Source organism: Colossoma macropomum, unplaced genomic scaffold (assembly GCF_904425465.1).
Source record: "Colossoma macropomum unplaced genomic scaffold, Colossoma_macropomum, whole genome shotgun sequence".
Taxonomy (NCBI): domain Eukaryota; kingdom Metazoa; phylum Chordata; class Actinopteri; order Characiformes; family Serrasalmidae; genus Colossoma; species Colossoma macropomum.
The window spans coordinates 18,387,847-18,410,217 of record NW_023494800.1 but is presented as its reverse complement, the minus strand read 5'-3'; the positions used below and the strand labels follow the sequence as shown (position 1 = coordinate 18,410,217).

Below are 22,371 nucleotides of genomic sequence, written 5' to 3'. Positions count from 1 at the left end.
GTATCTATATCAGTGAAATAAAGCCTGTTTAAAAAGCCTTGTTAAGAGGTGAAGTAATTGTTCAGGTTGAACTGACAAGTCATTTTTTACAGTGAAGGCTGAGGCTATATGAAAACCTTAGATGCTAGTATGCTCATGGTGGGCCCATGATTCTATTCAGCTCATCAGCCCAAAGTCAGTATGTGGACAATTTTAAAGTAATGGCAAAAAATATATGATCTTGGGAGACAGAGTGCTCCTACATTTTATTTATTCGTTTAATAAATAATGGTCGGTGTTTTGGTGTGTATGATCTGCGTGAAAATTCTTATTTTGTTTTAATTTAACTCAATACGCCAAGCCAAAGTAAAGCTGTCATTTTCTGTCCTTGTTCCTATCCATACCGATGTGTGCACCCCGAAAGGCCCCATCACACCCGGCCAACTCAACATTGCCCCTTGTGGCGCCAAACACGTATTTTTCCTAAGGAAAACCATATTGACAAAACAGAGACCAATCACGGTTGTGTTTCCAGAGGGTCTCTTTGAATGGCACGGATGTGAGCCAATCAACGACGCCTCTGCGTCGGCTCGACCAATCGCGAGTGCTCGTAGTTTCTTAGTGGGCGGGTCCACATCTTATCAGTAGGAGAGGGCCAAGTAGTAGTTGCAAAGCGGAAAGAAAATGGCGGCCGTGGCTGCAGAGCCAGGAGCTGCTGCTGCGGCGGCATCAACAACAGCGGGGGACGGGGTCGAGTACGAGCCGGAGCTAGCCGAGCATGTGGCCGACCTCGACACCCACTCAACGCAGGACTTCGTCCCCGAGATGGACCTCTGTCACCCGGCCGAGGATGTGGATGCGGTTCAGGAATGCAGCCAGGTCCAAATGGAAATGAGAAGGCCGGACCTCCAAGCCGCGGGAAAAGCCCTGGCTGTCCGTGCAGAGGATGGACACGCCGAGACGGGCGGCGCGTGGAGCCGCGTGAACGAGCCCGAGGAGCACGTTCTCACGGACTATGGGTATAAAGACATTGCCGTGGTGGGGGAGCGACTAAAAGAGCCGTTCTCGCCCAGCGTGGAGGCTGCTAACGAGGTCAGTGCTCGAGAACCCAGCGCCTGCCTTCTGCCCAGCTCCATCTCCGACTCTCAGCCGTCCGTGGTCTTCTTGCATTCTCTGCCCGCTAATCACCCTGTTGAATCGGAGACGGGGCTGTCTCTGGCCGAGGCTGCCGAATCGGCAGCCGAATACTACAGTAATCCGCAGTCAACTCATCCTACTGACTCCATAGGGTTCATACAGCCCTCTCGGGAGGCAAACGTGGAGCCCGAAGCCGCCAACGACGCTCCCGGCTCCGAGTTTAAGCCTCCTGAGGACGCTTTCCACGAACTCCCTCAGCCTCCAGACCATCCCGAATCTCTGTCCACTCTAGAGGAGACCTCGCTCGGGGACTCGGTCGGGCAGAGTTGCGTTAGTGACTTTTCTGACGGCTCCATGAAGGACTCCGCCGAACTTCCATTAGCAGCAGAAGCGGCGGCGGCGGAGCAGTCCCTCATCTCATCAGAATCTGAGGATGTGCGCGCGCATCCTGTTTTGAGTTTGAAAACGGACCTGAACGAGCCCGAGCTCAAACCTCAGGTGCCTCGCGCAGAAAGCGTGGAGAGACAGTCTGAGAGCATTATGGGTCTCGTCCCCGGCTCGGAGGTCCGAGTCTCACTGGATCACATCATCGACGATGCACTTGTTGTGTCCTTTCGTTTAGGAGAGAAAATCTTCTCCGGGGTGCTCATGGACCTTTCGAAAAGGTAAACACCTGCCCTGCTTACAGCAAGGGATTGAAACCCGACTGTTTTCTTCCCACTTCTCAGTCCTTAGTTTCATTGTCAGGATCTTCGTTTACCTTTTTGTAGGTGTCTGAAGCCCCTCTTCATGCCACTGTCACACCAAGCGTTCATATTATTTGTGCAGTTCAGTGCTGCAGTGAGGACACCCCGTGCTAGACCCACTGGGCTCTCCCACTAAATTAGTGTTTAGGAAGTGCTTGTACATGGCTCGTTTCTGTTGGCTTATTAACGCCCAGCCTCTTGTTCCTCTAAGATTTGTTCCAACACTTTCTCACTTTATTCAACACCCCTCCTCACAAATCTCTTCACTTCGAGTCAACGTTAGGGATCAAAGCTAAGCATTTGCCTCAGTGCCCCATATGCAATGATCATGTTCATTTTGCATAATAGATAATGACGCTAATGTTGTTAATTTCCCCACTGTATAAGTCAGTGAGGCGTTTTTTATAATACCTGATTAATATCTCCCAAATACTGGTGTAGGACCTCTGAAATAAATTGACTTTCTGTTTCTGTAGGAAATGAGCCCCTACATTTCATCATAGACCACTGTAGCAGTGTTGTTTCAGAAAATTAAACAGACTTCTAGTTGCATCTCATCAGTGTTATGTCACTTCATAGTGACTGTTTGTCAAACCTGTCTGACACAAAGCTTGCCAAACTCTGAGAGAGGCTAGTAGAGACTGCTGTGGTCTTTAAACTAGCCCTAATACTTTGATGCAGTCTAGCTCAGCATTCATACATATCCGACCTTCTAATTCATGCACCCACCCATAGGTTATGTGCACAGTCATGACTGTGTTCTTCATTAACTTGCCAAATAAAGGCATGGTTGGGTGGCTGGAGTCCTTTAATGTTTGTGTGGTCTGCTTGATTTTAGAAAATCATATCCCAAATTATGCATTTAAGTTTATTCAATATGGCATCAGCAGACACTGCAGCCATCTTGACTTTTGCAACATCAACCTATTTTCTGAAGCCTTGTGGAATGTTGGACAAATCCAAGATGGCAGCAATGTCAACGAACATGTATGTACAGTGTCGGCTTATGGGTAGCTGTATGTGACAGTGCTGGACCTTGGTATATGAATGAGATCTAGTTCCTGGGTCACAACATTCACTGGAGCCTCAACCATAAATAGTTTAGCTTGTATCTTAATTCTAAATCTATTTAACCACTTATAACCCTTAGATAAAGTATTGCGCTATAGTCTGCTGTCAATAGCCTACGGCTCTTGCAGCCTGTTCTAGTGCGCTACCCTTCTTTCTGCTGAAACTAAGAAACTTAAATTTAGTAGATTCTGACTGCCTCTCTGTGACACAACTGCATTGAATTTGTATCACTGTAGTTTCTCCTTGTTTTTCGGTTTCAGATGTCATGGCTGGACTGCATCCTTGTCAGATTAGTAAAAGTGGTTACAAACACCATGCATGCACTGACCAGACAGCAAAGTACGTTGACTCACTCATAAAAAAAAAGCTTGTATTTTGAACAGCAGTTACAGACTGCTTACAGAAACGAAATGCCAGTTATGACTAGTACTCTTTTATTCCCACAAATAGCACATCATTAGAAAGGTTAGAATACTTGACACAGTGAAGTGTTATGGTGGTCTGCTTGCTGGAGAAAGCACCAGCTTTTTTTGTAGTCATCTGTACAAATGTAGGTTTCTGTCAGTTCTGATGTGGTAAGCCATATGGCTGCCCATGTGGTCAGCACAGATGCAGCAATACATAGGTGAAGTACTTATGTCATGCTGTTTTTCCACTTGATACTTAATTGGCATAATTTTTTTAGTTAAACTTAACTCTTGTTTTTGATCACCTCATAATCAGATTGCTAACAGAGATTGTGTTACTGGGGCCTGCTATATTTGTGAGCAAGAGTGTTATTCATCAAGACACCTAAGTTACAACTGAATGTCTCTCTTCACTCTTATTCTGTCTTTGTTTCTTTAATCAATGTTAACTGGACTATTTTGGTGTATTTACAAAGATGGATGTGTAATGGATAAATCAATAGGCATCACTTACATACGTGGTTTAGTGTAGCTAAAATCTGAAGCGTACAGCTTAGTCATTTTTAGTCACCTTACTCCCAGTTTGGACTGTTATACTGCATATCATTTGCTGAACCCAAGCAGCTCAAACCATTCAGTGTCATGGCTTTGAAGTGACTTACCAACCATATTGTCCAGTTTATTTTTAGCCTCGAGGAGCTCTAAGGCAGTCTTCATTTGCATTTTCTATGCGCAATCATTTCTAGCCTTAACTTGGTCTCTGGTAGGTTTGTTAGATCTCATCACCTCTTTAAAGAGAACTGGGTCTTCTGATTCCTGCCACTAAATCATTGAACCTAACCTGTTATGTATAATTCATGGGCCTTTGATGCTTAACGAATCAAGGTCTCACACTGCAGCTATTTCTTAGGTGAAATGAGTTCAGCTTTAGTTGCTTATTTCCTCTCTCTTTCAGACACACTGTTCCCATGTAGCCCAAATCTCCAAAATGATTTAGGCTTATTCAGGTTTGTAGAACCAGAAGCAGTAAGTTGCAGTCAGTACATCACTAATGTTTAAACTTGGGATGTTTTGCAGAGTGGACATAATGTTCATGACAAATAAGTGATGGACCATTTTAATGCCATCAGAAGATATAGATGTGAAAATATTACTGCTGCTGGGTTAATATTAGGTAAGTTTAAAACTATCTGACCCACCTTGTCATTCTGAGGGCAAGCAGAGAAATGGAAAGTCAGAACAATTCCAGCAGTCTTTTTCCAGATCCAGATCTATTCATAGGGATATGAATAGAAATGAATGATGTGGTCACCCTTGGTAGTTTAGTGCTTTGACAGTCTGTGTCAGTCTCTTTGATTTCCACAAGTGTTGTCCTGTCTTTTAAGGGAGTGAGAGATACACTGATGATTGTGCAGTCTTAAACAAAGTTATGCAGATATTTTAAAATGTAAACAATTCAACAAAATCAAATCTTTAACAGTAACTCTGATGTTTAGAACATGAATAAGGGTGAAGAAAATTCAACAGTGTCTGTTTTTGCTTCTGTTTTGGTAAAATGTTGTTTTTTTGTTTTCTCTCCCAGGTTTGGACCCTATGGAATTCCAATAACTGTATTCCCAAAGAGAGAGTACAAGGACAAACCAGAATCTATGCAGTTAAAGACGGAGCCATTCCAGTCAGAGACTGAGAAGGGCGTCACTCAAGGATCTCCTGATGCCCCTCCCAAGGAACCTGCCCAAACCCCTTCAGTTCCACAAGCCAGCCCTAACCCTCAGCCCAACCCATGGACCTCAAAACCACCCCCTTTGTTTCAGGAGGGGGCACCTTACCCGCCTCCAATATTCATCAGGGACACCTACAACCAGTCGTTACCTCAGCCTCCACCCCGCAAGATCAAACGGCCGAAACGCAGGCTATACCGAGAGGAGCCTACTTCTATTATGAATGCCATCAAGCTCCGACCGAGGCAAGTGCTGTGTGATAAATGCAAAGGGGCTGTAGTACAAGGGGACAAGCGTGAGACACGTAGAGGCCCCATTTCAGACTGCCGGAGCGATGATGCAAAGCGACGGCGAAACGACAGCGCAGCTGCGGCTGCTGGGAAGCGGCCTCGTACTGAGGACAGAAGCCGCGCTGCTGACGGACCCAAGCGGCAGGCTGCAACCATACGGGTCACTTCCTCCTCTGCTTCTTCTGCTCTGGGCCAGGTTAAGGGGACAGCTGCAGGGAACCGTGTGGTGAAAGGGGTTTCCACTGCAGCACCATCCTCCGCCAACAGCAGCTCCCGAGTGCAGCTCAATGCCAAGAAAGTGCTTCAGAGCAAAAATGTTGACCACTCTAAAGCACGAGAAGTGCTAAAGCTGGCCAAAGCTCAGAGGAGGCAGAGAGAGACAGTCACCAGCAGCAGCAGCAGCAGCAGTAACACCAAGGCCATGACGAGGGCTGCTGCTCTCCAGGAATCCCACCAGAAGGTCCACTTCACCAGACGACTGCAACAGATCAGTGGAGGAGGACCGGGCATGGCGAACCCGCTGCCACCCAGGATGCGCATCAAGCCCCAAAGGTACCGTAACGAAGAAAACGATTCTTCCTCATGTAGGCCGCCTTGCTTGGAGAAAGTGCCGGGAGGGGGACGTTTAGCGCTGCCTAAGCTAGCTGCAGCTCGCTGCACCTCCACCCGCTCCTCCTCCTCCTCCTGCTCCGCAGGCCAGGCCGCCGCTGCTGCAGAGCCTCTGGGGCCCGACAGGGCGCTCGAGCCCCCGTTGAGCCAGCAGGCCCAACCTAAACCCCAACCACACCCCCACCCACCTCCGGAGCACAGGGACCCCCAGCCCGAGCCAGAGGAACAGGAGGGGCGGGAGACGCGCGGGAGCAAGGCGGGCAACCTGGTGGTCTACATGACCCTTAATCCCAGCCAGCCTGACTCCTCTAGTACCTCGATGTGCAGCATTGATAGTGCAGATGATTTAAAGTCATCAAACTCTGAGTGTAGCTCAACTGAAACCCTTGACTTTCCCCCTCCCGGCGATTTCCGCTCGGCCCCTGCCCCCGGCACATCTTCCACTTTTGCCTCCACCTCTCCCACTGCTCCCAAGGATGAAAAAAAGCGCAGTAAATCCCTCAAAGCCACTGTTTTTTCCAAAAATGTCTCAAAGTGCGTTGCCCTGGATGGCAGGACCATTTGCGTAGGGGACATTGTGTGGGCCAAAATCCTCGGCTTCCCTTGGTGGCCCGCCCGCATCCTAGCCATCACAGTGAGCCGCAAAGATAATGGGCTGTTAGTCAGACAGGAGGCCCGCGTCTCCTGGTTTGGGTCGCCTACCACTTCCTTCCTGGCAATTACTCAGCTTGCCCCCTTTCTAGAAAACTTCCAGTCTCGCTTCGACAAGAAGAGAAAGGGTCTGTACCGTAAAGCCATCACAGAAGCCGCCAAGGCAGCCAAACAGCTCACTCCTGAGGTTCGCGCCTTGCTAACTCAGTTTGAGACGTGAGGCTGTGTGCCTTTGAAAGGTAGGCAAAGCAGGCACCCGCTTTCGCCCTGTAGCCCTTCCCAAAAAACTCTTCGCCCCCTTACTGTACCCAGCCACCTCACATAGAAAAGCCCAGAAAGTGTCAGGCCAGACAACCCGGACTCTTATTTATTTTCGTGGAACAGGCAGAAATTAGGGGGTGGGGAAGGTGATTATTGTTGGAAATGAATTATGCTGAAAAGTAATAATGAAATGAATTCGTTGTCATAAGTCATGTTAAGTTGAAGTTTTCTCGTGTATGATTTGATTTTCCTTTGAGCCCACATGCCACGTCTAATCAATCACTTGATATTGTCACATCAGTATATTTCTGTATTTTTACATGATTCCAGGATAGATAAGCCTCTTTCTTCCAAAATCACTCGTTTTCTTAAATAAATATCCTAATATAAAGACTTTGTCATGGAGGTTAGATTGTTTTAGTATTCTTTTAAAGAATATTCATCTAATCAGAATTTCCTTTAAAAGTTATACATGGCTTATTAAGGCATATTTAACTATTAAATAAGTGAAACATATTTTTTTTAGGAAAATGTGAATATTGGGCCAGGTTTCCACTTCCTTGTGGATTTATAGAGAGTGCACAAAGGGGTCTTTTTGATAGCAACTACATTTGATAGTGAACTACTCAGCTTGACTAGGTCCTGTTAACTCCAGAAAGACACTCAGTCCATCTTGGTGTGCATGAGAAGGATGTGCGTATAGAAGGAAGAAAAATGTGAAAAAGGACCCTGGTGGGTACACAGTCTCTTACTCAGGTAGATGAAGAGACTTGATTGGTGCTGCTCCTCCTGAAATATAATCAGATGCTGGATCTTGGTCCTGTGTTCTGAGCAGAGGAGTTGTGATCTGGGTGTGGCTCTCAGCCAGCCATGACTTTGCAGGCAGTTAGCTGGGGTTATGACTGAGCTGTCTGTAAGCCAAAGTCACCTCAAGTGCCAGTGGTGCCAGTCAGAGGAGTGAGCAGAGGCGCTGTTCATTTCTTAGTCGAGAGAAGCGTAGACAGACCCTACCAGCTGACGTGAGCCCCCCGATTCCCACCCCTCACAGCTACAACATCTGTTCCCCTCACTCCTCCTTTAGCCACCTACCCACTGCACAGCTTGCCTCTTCTCTCCTCTGCTTTGTTTAGCCGTCTTCCCACTCTTCCTTTCCTACCCTCTGTTTCTGTTTGTGTCTTCTTACTGTTACATGTATGTCTGGTTTTAGCTTAAATATTTCCATGCTTGGCTTACATCCCTTTGTTCTTGTGTAGATGTAGAAGCTCATGTTTGTTTCAAACCAATGGGATCACAAGCATTTATTTGAGGCCATTGTTTGTTTATCCAAGCCATTCATATCTTTTGCTATGAAATGAATACACTTTGTTGCAATAGAGCATCAAATATCCGTTATCACAATGAGTTGCATTTTACCAATAAGACAGAAGACTGCCCATACTGTCCTGCTGAAGCACAAGACAGCAGTTCCGATAAGTACATATGTTCGACTACAGTTATGGGTTAGAACTTCTTGTTGGCTTAGTAGTTCAATGGTTTCTCTAATTTTTAGTGTTCATTGTCACTCAGCTGCATTTCAAGATGAGGAATGTGTTTTAAATTTATTTGTTGTGCCTGAACTTTATTTTTTTGTCATTTCACTTCTTGGATCATAGGGCTGAACATCTGGAAATACACATTTGTATATACAGTATTCAAAATGTATTTTACCAGATTCATTTGATGGGAAATGGCTTAAATCTTATTTCATGACTGAGAACAAAAGGTTTTAAGTTTGTGTGGCTCAAGTGAGCGTTATGTCAAAAGAAAATGTGTAATCTCTCTGATCTGTAATCATTTGTCCTTGAACTGCATACAAATTAGCATTCTGAACTGTATCTGCTCACCTGAGAAGGGATTTACTGTAAGGTAACCTGGTCTTTCCAAGTATGGCAATCAAATTGGCAGAGATCAGTGGCTTGAAAGAGGGGAAAAAAAACACTTTGCTTGGTAGACCACACTGACTGACTGATATGTCAAAAGCAGAGCAAAAATGCTATTTATTTTGGTGGTTGGCTTTGTTTTATTTCAATCTCTTTATTTTTACTTTTATTATTTCTATCTGTTTGCAGGTCAGAGAATGCTGTAAAACCATTGAAAAAAAGTTACAGTTGAAGATATTGTGTACATGTTTTCTGATGTTTTAAGAGTATATAAATAAAATGTGAACTTCAAGAATTTTTACCTAGTTGTCATTATTTTCGTATCTCCCCCTGTTACAGCTTACGAAGTTTGTGGATTCAAATTATTAGCGTAGACTTAGCCAGTGCTGTGAATTGTTGAGTGAAAGCTGTCTTTTTAATCTCGCACTGTTGTTCCAGAGCTTGGCTAAAAATGTTGGAATTGGATCAGTTTAACCATGAACAAAACTACACAGTAATATGGCTTTTGCTTTTGTATGGCGTATGTGGTAGCACAAAGCTAAATTAGACACAAAGAAAATGTGCTTATTTTCTTACCTGCAAACAGATAAGTAAAGGTTAGCACAGACTGAACCCAATTATGCTCGGATGTTGAAAACAGTGTACTGATTCATTTTATCCACGTTACCAAAAGATTGATTGTAATCATAAGCAAAGAAATAAAATCAGTTGTTAGACATTTCAGTGGAGTAAGCCTGCATTGACATGTATCTATGTCCAGAGGCCTTATGCCTTTGTCTTTGGTTTGCAGTTTACAAGATTTGATATTGCTATAGTTTACAACTGTAGCTTGTTAGTATATACCATAATCAGTTCCAGCTTTGCTGTGCTGCTGTTCTGATTCACTAAGATAAATCATAAAAGGAGGAACTGCAGAGGACCGTGGCAGGTGTAGGTCTAATATATACCCACCTCTGCTGTATTCTCACATTTTTCAAACTCAGGTTCCCTTCTGGTACTTACATGACGGCACTCTGGTAGCCTTCATTTTAAACACAAGAATGAATTCACGTTATCTAAATTATTTTTCTTTGATCAGTATGGATGTAAGTCTGGATGTCTGCAATCATGCTGTCTTTCAGTCATGCTTTTGACCTGAGGTAATAATCTTTGGAAAACCAGCAAAACAGATGTTCACTTGAGAAACAGGGTTATTTTTAGGTGCAGCAGTTCTTCATGGTACGCAATACAAAGAACATTGGTGACAAGTCTCCCTTTTGTTTAACCTTAACTATGAGTTGTGATAGTATTAGGTCATTGAGCCTAAACAGGCATATTAAAAGCAACCTTTTTAGTTAAATCTATATAATTGTTAGGTTTGACTGAACATTTTGGGTAGACCATTTGTATGTCCATGGTTTAAGGGGTTACTTCATAAATTGTACGTATTCCGCAAAATTATATGCTCTGATTATACAGTTACTTTGCTTGCTACACTTGCAGTGTCGCTCTTCTAGTGATATTGTCATACACACTGTTCCTGTCTTTGATATAAAGCTCTGACTTGCCATTCTGTTTGCTCTCTTTCAGTGCTGCAACACTGAAGGGATGCTGATTGGTCTGTTGCCCCAGGATACTGCCATTGGTCAAGAGCCAGTAAGATGGGAGGAGCCATTCACAGAGGGAAAGACAGGTGTAATGGAGAAAATATTTTTATTTAAGAATAATTATATATTTATAATAATGAATCGAGGACTCCATGCACCTCTTTGCCCAATCAATCATGCTGATCATTCTTCAAAAGCAGGATTTTTTTTTTTTTTGAGCATTCATGTTCCCAGCATGTTTGAGGAAGGACATTTGCAATACTGGATAGCACAGAGTTTTGACTATTATTGAATTGAATATATGTGATGTCAAGGCACAGGGTATTGCAAGGTTTTTAAGTCTGTTTATGTCTGTCTGAAAAGAACGTTCATGAAAATAAGAATGAAGAAATAATTTAGAAATGATTGAAAAGTGTTCTATGTTAAATGCAATAAATATTGCATGAGCTATGCTTCACAGTACCGTTACAACAGAGCACTGGGTATTACTGTGCTGAAGTCATGAATAATATCACCAGTGTTTCTGCAGAACCTTATTTGTGCTCCTTTTGTATTGAGAGAGAAATTCTGAGCCTTACAAGAGGGAGCCGTCTGAAGCCCCATATTGTCTAGACTGTTCCTTTTTAGGTAGAATGAATAGGGAAATGTCCTATTTATGTAGAAGAATGAAAACCTACTTTCTGCAGAATTACTTTAAAAACAAAAGTATTACATTTCTCTATGCATATTTTCAAGTATTGAAAAACTACAAGCTAACAAAAGGCAGTGACCCGTTTAAAATTACTAGCTCATACAGTGCCTTGAAAAAGCATTCAACCCTTGATTATTTTTCACATAAACAATTGCCTCAACCAAGGATTTTCATGAGCAAGGATATGTTTTTCTTTGCAGCAAGGACTTCTTTCTTGCCACTCTTCCATAAAGGCCCTTTGTTGAGCTGTGAACATTACCTTTACATCACAGCAGCCACTGTCCTTCTTGTCGGGTGACCAAGTTCAGAGTGGCAGTCTGGCTGTGGTTTCATATTTCTAATTTCTTTATGATGGACTGAACTGAACTCCAAAATATAGTCTTGTGTCCTTTTCCATGAGTAGGTCCTAGCATATTCATGTTCTACTATACTTTGCACCTTACAAACAGATGTTTTTAGTTTCATTAAGAAACTAAAAACAGTTTCCTACACAGGTGCTAATGAACAAACAGTGAGTGGCAAGATAATATATTGTACAGGGTCAGAGACTAATAATTACAAAGGGTATGAATACTTTCTTAAATTGCATAATGTTTTAAGTTTTAGTAAACTGTTAAAATGTTTGGAGTCTTGCCTTTCAATTTGGTGCGCTTATACTGTTTTGCAGATAAAAAAATACACTCATATTTTTAACCTACTATATGAGGCAATGAAATGCGAAAATAGTATTAGGGGCTGCATTCTTTCACAAGGCATTGCAAATTGATCGATAAAATTCTGTGTCTGAGGAAAATCAGCGAAGGACAAACTATAAAACAAAACAAGCATGCTTTTTTTTTACTCCACTGAGATGGATTTTGCTGAGGGTGGCTTTGTGGAAAACAGGCTGTAAATCCACATCAATATTTTTAAGGATCAGTCTTACTGTGTCATGACCAATGATGGTCTACATATCTGTACCTTCCCCTCTCTGGCCCAGGTTTTTTCAGCTGGTTTCTAATGTTTCTAATGACCCAGTTTCAGACAACAGCCTATGCCTACCTGTCATATCTTCATATGGCGTGAGCCAGAGTGTCAGTCTCTTCAGTTCTGCTATATCAGATTTTTTGCTTTGAGGTCTCTGTGTTATCCTAGCAGCCTCCTGCACCTCGAGGGGGTGTCTTTAATGACGCAGGCTGACCTGAGCATTGCAGAAAGGGAGAGGAGAGTGAGTAAGGGAGTGCTACATACACTCAACTGTGCTTACCCCCCCACACTTCCTATTTTTACCCCCCTCTGGCTGATGTACGTATGCGTTTCAGTACAATCGGACAACTCTTGAATTTACAAGAATGGTGGTTGTGGGAAAAATGTTTTGTTATTACTGTATATGTATATCTCTTTATGAAATGAACAATAAACATCTGCTTTTTGCCTTGTATTAAAATCTGTATGCTGTTATCAATGAGGATGTTTCTGCTGCAGCTTGCGCCATGAGGGCTTGTGCTGTACTTTATGGACAAGGTGTGTGCCACAAAGTATCTGAAATAGCTTTTTGTTTAATGAAAAACAAGTTTGTTTTTTTTTCAGTCTTCCATCTTTGGACAAGAAACAACAGAACTTGCTTATCTTCATGTGCCGCAATTCTTCTGAAAAGAAATGAGTCACACGGTTCTACAAATGCTCTAATACTAAGAGATTATTACAATAAAACCGCAACACATAATATTGTCAGTGAATTGTAAAGTAAGTAATGAACAAAAGTCAATCTGAAAAGGGTCTTTTTCATAATTTAATGTGTCAAAATCAATGAAAACAGCTTGATGAAGGAGTCCAAGCTAAGCAGTAAACTTCCAGCCCACTATTCACCTTACAAATGAGTATGAAAACTCAGGCAACAATGTAAATCTTATCCCACAGAGCTGCAGTGCACTGATAATAAATGGGAGGATGAAACACTTCACATTCTAGCCTGTTAGTCTTTTAGCTGTTTCATGGCCTGTCTGGTAAATGGATTTCAATGCCGCTATCTGTTGTTGTTATTTGGATTCTGAACAAAGTTAATTGAGTAGGATCCTGTGTTCTGATCCTGGTTGACCTGGAAGTTGGCTGTGGAGAGACCGAACGGACGCAAAAACATGTTGCCCAAGTCCTTAAGTTTACCTGGAAGAAGAAAAAAAAAAATTAAAATAATTATTTTCTGACAATAAGCCCAGGAAATGGCAAATAAATCATCTGAGTTTATAAATAACGTTCTTAACATCCTCCTTTGTCTAACACATTTAGTCTCTCTCTCTTTCTCTCAGCTGTAAGGCTGGGACTGCAATGAGATCAATATGGAGTGTTTAAAAAGGCACACCCCTGTCTGGTCTCTCACTGATATGCAGTAAATTTCACTCAGCCTTTTCAGCTCCACTCTGCCTCATGCAGTGAAACTCCACACCTGGCCTGCTCAACGAGTGATTTATATCATGAAAAACAGTTTGGCACGTGTTTATTAGGAAAGGTCCTAATGGAAATTGCAAACATTTTCAAACATTATGGCTCTTTTCAAGTTACTCTAGACAGCACTTAAATTATCCACTACAGAGTAACACAGGTTTGAAGGTCAGCAGTAGCGACAGGGCCGCTGTTTTTGGTTTCTCCTTTCCTTTCTGTTTTTAAAAGCATTCGTGTTATAGAAGCAGTACAATGTAATGGCTAAATAGAAGGTACAACACTTTTTTATTTTTAACTACCACAAATGTAACATCTCTAAAAATGACTTGGCTGATTATTTCTGTTGTAGTTCTCCTGAAGTAGCACTATTCAGATGGATTACACTGTTTGGTGAGGGATAAACAAATATTTCTTTTCCCAAAAAAATGTGTAGTGATTCCAAACATGTGAATTATAAAATTTAATGGCCTCACTTAAAAGTCTTGTATAAGTAAACTTCAACATGTGTTGAATAGTGTTAATTAAATAATTAAGTACATAACTGTAGGTGCATATAGCAAAACACATTATTCTAACGGTGAGAATTGCCGGAATTTATGCCAGTCCCCTAGATACAGCACATTTGACAATGACTAACTGTTGTGAATAATAGCTTAGAAAGTGTAGTGTGGTGAAACTGGGTACAGGGACTTGGATTTCCTATGTCCCTTAGCAAAATGTTCTGCTCCACAGTCTAATCACAGTGTTCTCTTCTAAGAACAGCAGCACATATGGACATCTCACTCTGTCCTGTTAGTGTACTCAGGAGCTCACAGATTAGAGGGAAAATAACCACAGAACAATGAAAGTAGCCCCTCTGTTTTCATCAGAAAATTCACTGGCCTTCTGTGTTGAGCCACTCTGCTTGTGAGCACTGCTGAAGTCCAGCCCTCATGGCATATTTTTAGCCTTACAAGAAGCTTATGACAGGCAACAGATATGATACCAAAGAAAAAAAACAACTTACCAAGCATCTCTTCTTTCATTTTCTCATTTCGCTCCTCAATCTGCCGTGGTAGTCTCTGTAGGAGCGGAGAGATCAAAAACAAAATTAGATGAGCCAAGAAACATGATTTTATTATGCTAGTTTACTGGTAATGCAGTCTTAAATGCGATCAGTCATAGCTACTGCATCTCTCTAAATTTTACACTACAAACCTCATATTCGAGATTTTTTGTTTTACTAAAAATCCAGTTTAACACAACAAATACAGCTCACAAGTATCTGCTGGTTAAACAACTAACCATAATGCATGGAGATGAATAAATGTTTTGTTAATTATGCAAACTTAACACCTGTTCAGATATCAACAGTCATCTGTTGTGCTAGTTTCCAGATTCATTCCACAAGCACTGCACATCCAATAATAATAGCCTAATAAAGGCATTTTCTCCAACTCTATTCACCACACGTGCTTGTGTTTTAATTTCAAATGTTTATTCATTTGTTGACTTTTGTGACAAGGACTAGACATCGATGAGACCATAAGCAGAGTAATACTCATATTACTGACACACCTTGCTCTTTTCAAGTGTTTTAGCCAAGAAAACTGTACTTTTGAATATTTATCTAACAATATTATAATAATACATACTTGTACATTCAATAATCAGTTCAGGGGCAAATTTTCTCAAATAAACAGCAAATTACCCCCCACTAGATGTAAATGCAAACTTATTAATACTTCTTAATACATTTTTTTATGAATAATAATAAATACGAACGTGAGCATAAAGTTTGATTTGACAACATTTTTTCTCAAAGAACATTCTGTGGAAAATTCTATGACCCTTCAGCTCCCTGAGAACCCTTGATTTGGCCACACACTCAAAAAAGTTCACAGAAATATCTGAAAATGGTCAGAGTGCTTAAATTACACACAGTAAAAATTGTGATTTGAGTATTGCTGTTTGTATCAAATGAAAATGTCAAATGTAAACATTAATTACAGGCTTACATGCTAAATTAACTGGTTGGGGTAAAAATATGATTTTGATTAATGCACAAATAATTGTGCAGTCTGTTATCTCAGTAAGATAAAACAAAATGAAGTTATTATGATCAACATTGCTCACCATGCACGCTTCCCTTGCTGCTGGGATGCTGGGGTCTTTCTCCAGAATGGTCTTGTAGTCTTCCAGAGCTTCATCAAGCTTGTCTGTCTTCTCATACAGCTCTGCTCTCCGTAGAATAGCACGCACATAGTTTGGGTTTAGCTCTATGGCTGGAGAAAAGAGTGCATTTTGAGTGTATGCTTCATTACATCAATTATTATCTATTACACTGAACTGCTGCAAATTTGAATAGAGGTTTCAGTGATTAAAGGGGACTAATCATGCTGTCAAATAGCTCTTATCAATTTCCCTGCCTTCTAAATAAACACTGACATCACTGACATTAACAAAAATCACGACATTGTGAGATATACTTCTAAAGATATTAAGCTTTTTTTTATTTCAGAACCAATAAAGCTTGATTCCTACCCAGAGTTAATTCGGATTGGTGGGTGCGAGGCTCTATCGGCACTGCACTGCATGACCACACCCCCTCATCTACCACCGGTCATTTAGCTTTGCAACTTCATCAAGATCTACGATTTCTGTGGCATTCAATTTGAGTCAGTCAATTTGTAGCTGAATGATGGTGCAGCTGGTGCACAGAGTGCATGAAAAAATGTTTTTATCATACACTATTAAAAGACTGTAAAAACTGCTTTTGTGCTGAGAAACATTCACATTTGTTCAGAAGAGGAAAGGCTTTAGAGTTTGACTAAGCAAAGACAGAAAACCAGAGCTGAGGTAGGCTGTCTGTAATAACTGAGAGTTTGCTTGACAATATTACAAACTGTCTCAGCTCAGCAGAGCTGAAATATTCTGAGGGAAATTAGCTTATCATTCATAAGCTGAGCTCATAGTTTCTAGTCCATGTTCCTCTCTGAGTGCAGCTGCTCTTCATCCAACATGAATTTTGGTTAAATACTATATCGTTTTCTGATGGCTTAATAATCAAATCTGAAAATGTAAATGGGTCGATAGACTCTGCCATATTGACCTTAACCTACTGCTGTGGCTAGCTCTGTATTCCCAGCTGCTAGCCCTGCCTTTTCTGTTTTTTTTTTTTCAATTGAAGTGCATCAGTGGAGGGTTGTGTATACACCATTTCTGTTGCATACGAGTTTGAAGGATTGAGCAAGTGAGCTTGGGAATTTGAGACAAGGCAAAAAACATCACTGGTATGTTTATTTCCCACCTTTTTTATTTACTTTAAAGCGGCACCTTCTGTCACTAAAAAGCAGCCAAAGGTGACTTGTCCCCTTTATGGAGGTTGATTTACAATTTCTAAATAAACATGCTTGTTGTACTTGCACTGCATTGTGGGTAGTGCTGACTTCATATTACATCTCCAACACACACAATCTCACCTCTACAGCAGTCACTGATGGCTTCTTCTTTCTTATCCTAATAAAGGAAATACAAGAGTGAAATATTCACAACAATACACTTCTATATCCACCTTTTTACTGCACCCCATGATGCTTTGAGTGACTTATAGACAGAACATCTGGAGAAGCATAAACAGATAATAAGGTAAATGGTAATGAAATTCAAAGATGGTAAAAATGTATAAATAAAAATGTAAACAATCTTTATAGATGGGATGCGTGAGAGAAACGCTTTAGTCAGAGGATTCTATTTAAAGCCTACACAAATTACTTATGGTAAAAAAGCTGTTCCATTTCAACTTTGTAACTTTATTTACACTGTCAGTACAGGCTTAGAACAGTGAAGCAACTGTATAACATAGCAACAGTTAATGGGCATGGATTACAACAGTAACAACTGGGCTTTTTCAAGCACTGATTACGAAGCCACGTTCATATGTCTTTCGAAGCACTGTGCTTTCTTGAGGGGTTTATAATGCTTATAACATTCCTGTTCTAGCTGTACTTTCAAACCGCATGTTTAACACCTCAGAGCCATTTAATGAGACATAAAATCATAAGTAAGCACACTTTCCTTGTCTTAGCTAAAACAGTAAAGAACGGCACTTCCACTCCCCAACTTGATATTTTCGCCTTAATCTCAAAATACAGCGGTCTTATGTTGGGGGGAAAAATGGACTTGTAACAATAGCAGAAACCTATATATATATATAAAACCATTACATATAACCATTCCCTAATGGAATTAGGGAAACACCTGATGAAACAATGTTTATAAGAGTGTAGCTGATAAGGTTTTACTGTTCGAATTACCTAAATGAGTTCCATCTGTTCCTGTTTCTAAACATTACCAAGATTCCATCCTGTTGGCCATAAACATTTGTATAGAAAGTAAACAAAACCTCTGTACAATCAAAATGTGTTCACAAACTGAAACAAAGACACCGAAGGGTAAGCAGCATTGTAAAGCTGCATGGGTGCACTGTGTAGGTAGCAAATCAACTGCAACAATCTTGCAATATTAGAATCAACTATTACAATTAACTATAATACTATTCAATAAAGTTAGAACTAATTTCTGATTTTAAAAAAAAACAAACATTTTCAAACATAAACATCCAAAAAAATGGTATTATTATTACTTGGTATTATTTTATTGTCTCTGTTCAACTACTCTGTAAATTTTAGGGCTGTGTATTTGTTATATATCTCACTGAGAATCATTTGTGAATGAATTTAGAATATGGAGAACTAGCTCCCTACTGTAACTCTTCTTCCTGAGACTAGTGAGGCTGTTATGTAAAGAGCATATAATCTTTACAAGTAGCACATTCATTTTTCCTTTGAGCGTAACTACAGCATCTCCTGACACCAGGCAAGTAATGAGTTTCTGTGAATAGTCGTTCTTCAGACTTACCTGCTGAGATAAAGGAGAGAGACACACAGAACACAATAAAAGAACATAAAAGCAGATCCATGGCTCTAATCCAGAGAGAATTTACTCTGTAAATTTTAGGGCTGTGTATTTTTTAAGCAAACACGTTCAAAAACAGCTTTTAAACAATACCTTCAGCATCTTCTGCAGAATATGCTGGAAAAAGCTCAGATAAACCAACGAGCAGCAAACTAACAAAACTACAATCGTGGTGAAGCTGAAACAACTGAGTTTATACATGATAAATCTGATATATACATACTCCTTTGAATTGAATTGCCACAAAGCATATTTTATTCACTCATATAGCTATAACAAAGCACATTCCTTTTAAATGGAACAATATTTCTTGGGATCAAATTTGAGCAAATAAGACAAATGTGATGAACTGCAATTACCTTCACAAAACAATGTGGTTAATCAAAATTCATTATTTTAATCTTTGGACAGCCCCATTTTTAATTATAAATAAAAAATTTAATAATGTACTGAATCATTTCCTTAAGTAACTGAATCAAAACAGTGCAAGGTAAAAAAAAAATTACACCCCAATAAAAAAGTAATAAAAAGTATGTAGATTTCATAGTTTTTGTCAAGAACAGTTGTATGCAAAATGTGGGTGTCACTGGTCAAATTACATGTTTTGTTGATTTTCTAAGTGAAAATAAGTAAATATCCTCTACGGTGCATACACTTCTGCACATTTTAACTCACAATTACTGTTTAATTGTTGAATTTAACATACTGGAAAAAAAAATACATAGCCTGTGTGAAAACTATGGCTATTTTATATAATAGGTTTTATTTTTTCCGATATGTTAAAAATAGGATGAGGATGTGTTAACTTTTTTTTCACTTAAACAAAATATGCCATTTCACCAGAGGTGTTCAAAGTTTTGCATGTGACTGTGCAAACGAAAGTGCAATTTATAAGATAGTAGGATCTGTAAAGTTTTACCAGGTGTAGACGTGCTGCTGCTCGATTGGAGAAGAGAATGGACCTCTCCTTGCTGTAACAAACGGGACAGATCTTCAGTGCAGCAGTGTAAGATTCCTCAGCCTCTACATGATCTATTAATACAAACGTCAGATAAATATCAAAATGTCAAATGTACAATGAATATGATCATAAGAAAGCAATGCACAAAGATGTTGTACTGCCATAATGCTCTTGTATGTAGAAAACAAGAATATTGCTAAACATTTTTGCAACACAAATGTTATTGCTGCATGTTGTGGGAAACGTAAGAGAGAAAAAAGTCAGAAGAGAAGCAGAACTCTAGTACCTCCACTCTTGAACTGAGCATTGCCCTTCTCCTTCAGTGTCATACTGTCTGCTCTTCTGCTCTATAAAGAGAAGACCAAACATGTAACAATAACAGGAAATAAGGGAATAATTTAAGAAAATGTATATGAGAGTGACTTATGAGCTGTAGCTCTTTTTTTTTTTTTAAATAGCAGACTAATGCATTTTGTATCTCGCAATAAAAACGTGCAATTGTGCTCTTGTTGTCAGTAACATGACTGGATTTCTCCACCCCCAACCAGCACAAGTCAGAAAATGACTTTCACAGTTGACATTTACATCTGCTCATTATGTAACCAACGAATACAAAAGAAATTATGTTCACCTCTTTCTCTTCCTCTGTCAGGTCTTTTTCCACTTCTCGCAGGTAGTCCTCATCAAATTCACGTTTCTCTACAGTCTCCTCTTTGAATTCTGAATCAGAGTCTGCCCTCTTATCCTCCTCCTCTACGATCTTCTCCCATTTCTCTTGGTCATCATGCACTCCATCTTCCAGCACAGCATCTCTCTCCAGTTCAGAAACCTGTTTCTGAGGTCTCAGTGTGTCTGAGGTGTCAGTGACAACAGGACCTCTAGGAGCATCTGTCTGTAAGTTTAGATGCTGTCCCTCATCTGCCCCCTGATCAGGCATCACATCTTGAGTTGTTTCTGTGTGGTTTATGGTTGTCTGTCCTGCAAGCGAATTGCTCTCTGCATGAAATGCTTCCTCACAGTCATAGAAACGGTCCTCCTGCTCTGTAGTGTTCTGGCCGTCTGGACGACTTCCTGAGTCAGACACCTTCAAAGAGTCAGTCATGGCCCTCAGGAGTGCCTCAGACTCCCCCTCCATCAGTAGTCCCACTGGCACTTCTCCCTAGACAACATTTAAAGAAGACAGTTCAGTCAGCTTACATATCCAGCTCACCTGCAGAGGTGGTGGGGGTGAGCAATATGACCAAAATATAACATCACAATACTGAAATCAAGAAAATTTCATGATGCACAATATGTCATAATATTTATTTTTAGATCAATTGGAACAGATGAAAAAGATTTAACTCAATATTTCACACAGTGCACTGCATTAAGTCCAATTAAACAGCACTAATTACACTCTCTTTATTAAAAAACATGCAGTTTGTACTTCTACACATTGTTTTTTGCTTTCTACTTGAATATGGGTTAAGGCTACTCTACGCACCTGACAACTCATCATCTCCAAATATTCGCATTATTAAACAATACCTACTTTATAGATTATAAAACAATACCTACATCAGTCGGCTTCCTTTTCTAGAGTATAAGAACCCACAATAAAAGAACCCATAAGAACACCATCCCACTCTTTCACCAGCGTACGGAGCTGACGTATTACGCTAGGCAAACAGACTTGACGTAGCGTGTTTTGCTGGCTTATTTCATATTCAGAAAAGCACACAGATCGAGCTGTGTGGCCTCCAATATCCTGACAGGGATGTCAGGTCAGTTATATTAATTTTTATCATGTTATTGTTTCACTGTTAGCAAATGCAACAATCAAGCACTTCACTTTACACCTATAGGCTACAACACCGCTCACACCGTGGCTAAGTTGTCACATGATTGAAGATTAAGATACGGTCCTTCTTGAATATCGAATGCAAACGTCTAACTTCGCTGATAATTTAGGTTTAGGTAAAGCTTTAAAACATTACAGCTGAATGTTCCAGTCATGTAGCTAGTTAGCTAACTAGCTAGCTAAGTCAGCTAGCTAGTGCTGCCAGGCTGCTTGTTTATATTGACATGAAACCTGCTTTTCTTCGAAAGACAGTGCTTAACATTTCTGCCCAAGCCAAGTCTGCAGTAATAACTATATAAGGTTAGTATATATTAAACCCAAGCCTTCTTTCCGAAAAGTGTTGTGATTTGCCTACCAGTCTGCTTGTTTCCCACCTTCTAGAAACGCCGTATAAAGCTTCTTCCTGCGTTCTATCGAGCCCTGAGGTCACGTGGGCAGCAGGAGGCTTATGGGACATGAAGTCCAATGTCATTTCAAAATTTCGCGGATAGCTTTAAATGAAAGCGTTCCCTGACATTAAAATATAATGTTTGTAATGTATCATAAAATACGGAACGCTCGGTTTCTCTACTTTTAACGTTCTAAAGTCCAATTCACCTTGATGTCTGAAATTCGCAATGTATTCTTCTTCTTCTTCTTCTTCTTCTTCTTCTTATTATTATTATTACTATTATTATTATTATTATTATTATTATTATTATTATCAAGGTTTTGATGTAATGGAATGCAAGTATTGGAAATATATATTCAGAGCAGAAAAATTAAGTATCTGTGTTCGGTCCAAGTAACATTTCGTAAAGGTGGTAATTAGAATTCTGTACATTTTCAGACGAACACTAGAATACTTACCCAATAAATATAAAACATCTCTGTGTTACTGAGCTCTTTGAAAGGAAAGATCGAACTAATAATCTTCTCAGTAGTGGGCATGTTTGTAAGTGATATGTTTAGCATCAGTGTTATACTGGACTCCTGCATGGGGTTTGTGGGAGCAGCCGTGGACTGAAACAGGCGGTGAAAGAGAAGAAAAAGTTAAACTTTTTTTATGTTAAGGATTTTTTCATAAAACCTATTAACAAAATAATTACATGAAGAAAATTCCATGAAGCATTGTATATGTGTTTT

The 22,371-nt window shown here is 40.3% G+C and overlaps 2 protein-coding genes across 3 annotated transcripts; one reads left to right on the top strand and one right to left on the bottom strand.

Annotated features, from left to right (window-relative positions):
* The first annotated feature begins 663 nt into the window (after positions 1 to 663).
* Positions 664 to 12,494, top strand: pwwp2a (PWWP domain containing 2A). 2 transcript variants are annotated; one of them, XM_036587724.1, is made up of 3 exons: positions 664 to 1,781; positions 4,923 to 6,850; positions 10,361 to 12,494. In XM_036587724.1, the coding sequence occupies exons 1-2, from the start codon at positions 664 to 666 to the stop codon at positions 6,829 to 6,831; spliced, it is 3,027 nt and encodes a 1,008-aa protein (XP_036443617.1). In that variant the 3' UTR covers positions 6,832 to 6,850; positions 10,361 to 12,494. The 2 variants fall into 2 exon arrangements, with proteins under 2 accessions (XP_036443617.1, XP_036443618.1); XM_036587725.1 differs by lacking the exons at positions 664 to 1,781; positions 10,361 to 12,494 and adding an exon at positions 4,425 to 4,514 and having other exon boundaries at positions 4,923 to 9,398.
* Positions 12,495 to 12,826: 332 nt separating this feature from the next.
* Positions 12,827 to 21,670, bottom strand: ttc1 (tetratricopeptide repeat domain 1). Its single transcript, XM_036587726.1, has 8 exons — positions 21,602 to 21,670; positions 20,035 to 20,562; positions 19,690 to 19,750; positions 19,362 to 19,474; positions 16,948 to 16,984; positions 15,602 to 15,750; positions 14,493 to 14,547; positions 12,827 to 13,210 (listed from the first exon to the last, which is right to left on the bottom strand). The coding sequence occupies exons 2-8, from the start codon at positions 20,536 to 20,538 to the stop codon at positions 13,074 to 13,076; spliced, it is 1,056 nt and encodes a 351-aa protein (XP_036443619.1). The 5' UTR covers positions 20,539 to 20,562; positions 21,602 to 21,670; the 3' UTR covers positions 12,827 to 13,073.
* Positions 21,671 to 22,371: the final 701 nt, after the last annotated feature.